Below are 1000 nucleotides of genomic sequence, written 5' to 3'. Positions count from 1 at the left end.
TCGTGCTGGTGGTCTCGGCATCAACCTGACGACCGCAGACACGGTCATCGTCTACGATTCGGATTGGAACCCACATGACTCGCAGGCCATGGACGCGCTCACAGACTGGGCCAGACCAAGCAGGTCACCGTCTATCGTCTCATCACGCGTGGCACGATCGAGGAGCGGATTCGCAAGCGCGCGCTGCAGAAGGAGGAGGTGCAGCGCGTCGTCATCCAGGGTGGTTGGTGCCAGTGTCGATTTCTTCGGGCCGTCGTGCGCCGGAGAACCGCCAACCGCGATAATCGCCATGTGGCTGGCCGATGACGATCAGGCGGAGATGATCGAGCGGCGCGAGAAAGGAGATGCTCCGAAGCCGGCGAGTTTGACCAAGCCGCCGGGCGCGACGAAGAAGAAAGGCCGCCGCCAAGAGGAAAGCGGCCGGTCGGCGACGGTGTCAGTCTCGACGAAGATGTACCACCGAGGGGTGAGTTTTCTATTCTGCGGGTAACTAGCACGACGATGGTTCTAACTTGTTTCCAGGCGAAGGCAACTTTGATGATAAACAGGCCTCGGGTACGGGCGACGCCGGTCGCAGCGGAAGCCGACGCGAAGGGGACGAAAAAGCGACGCGGCGGCGCCACGGGCAAGAAGGCCAAGAGCATGAAGCAGCGTCTCGCTATCGCAGATGGACAGGTGGACGGATAGACAGACGGCTGGCGGGCGTGGTGTATGACTACTTGTTTGAGGCAGCACCTGCATGCTACAATGGATGGAGGGCGGCTTGCGCGTGGAAGAAGAACGTGTTTGTCTATTTTACTCACTCGCCTTTTTTTTTCTTTATTTCTGGAGGACAAAAAAGAGTCCCGTCACTAGGGATTCCGCGCCGGCTCTGGCTTCAGAAGGATGCCTGTGTTTATTATGCGGCGCGGGGGGGCTGGCGTTGTGTGCGCTCCCTCGAGGGGCAGTAGAGGACACGGCTGGAGTTGTGTCGTGTATCACCAGCAGTTAGGAAGACTAT

The 1000-nt window shown here is 59.2% G+C and overlaps 1 protein-coding gene across 1 annotated transcript; it reads left to right on the top strand.

Moving 5' to 3' along the window:
• Positions 1-88: 88 nt before the first annotated feature.
• On the top strand, positions 89-687 carry VDBG_09466 (predicted protein; the record flags this gene model as incomplete). Its single annotated transcript, XM_003000225.1, has 2 exons — positions 89-466; positions 523-687. 2 exons carry the CDS (start codon positions 89-91, stop codon positions 685-687), a joined length of 543 nt encoding a protein of 180 aa, XP_003000271.1.
• Between the last annotated feature and the right edge of the window lie 313 nt (positions 688-1000).

Source organism: Verticillium alfalfae, genomic scaffold, assembly GCF_000150825.1.
Source record: "Verticillium alfalfae VaMs.102 supercont1.15 genomic scaffold, whole genome shotgun sequence".
In the NCBI taxonomy this organism is placed as follows: Eukaryota; Fungi; Ascomycota; class Sordariomycetes; order Glomerellales; family Plectosphaerellaceae; genus Verticillium; species Verticillium alfalfae.
This window is presented reverse-complemented; position numbering and strand designations above follow the sequence as displayed.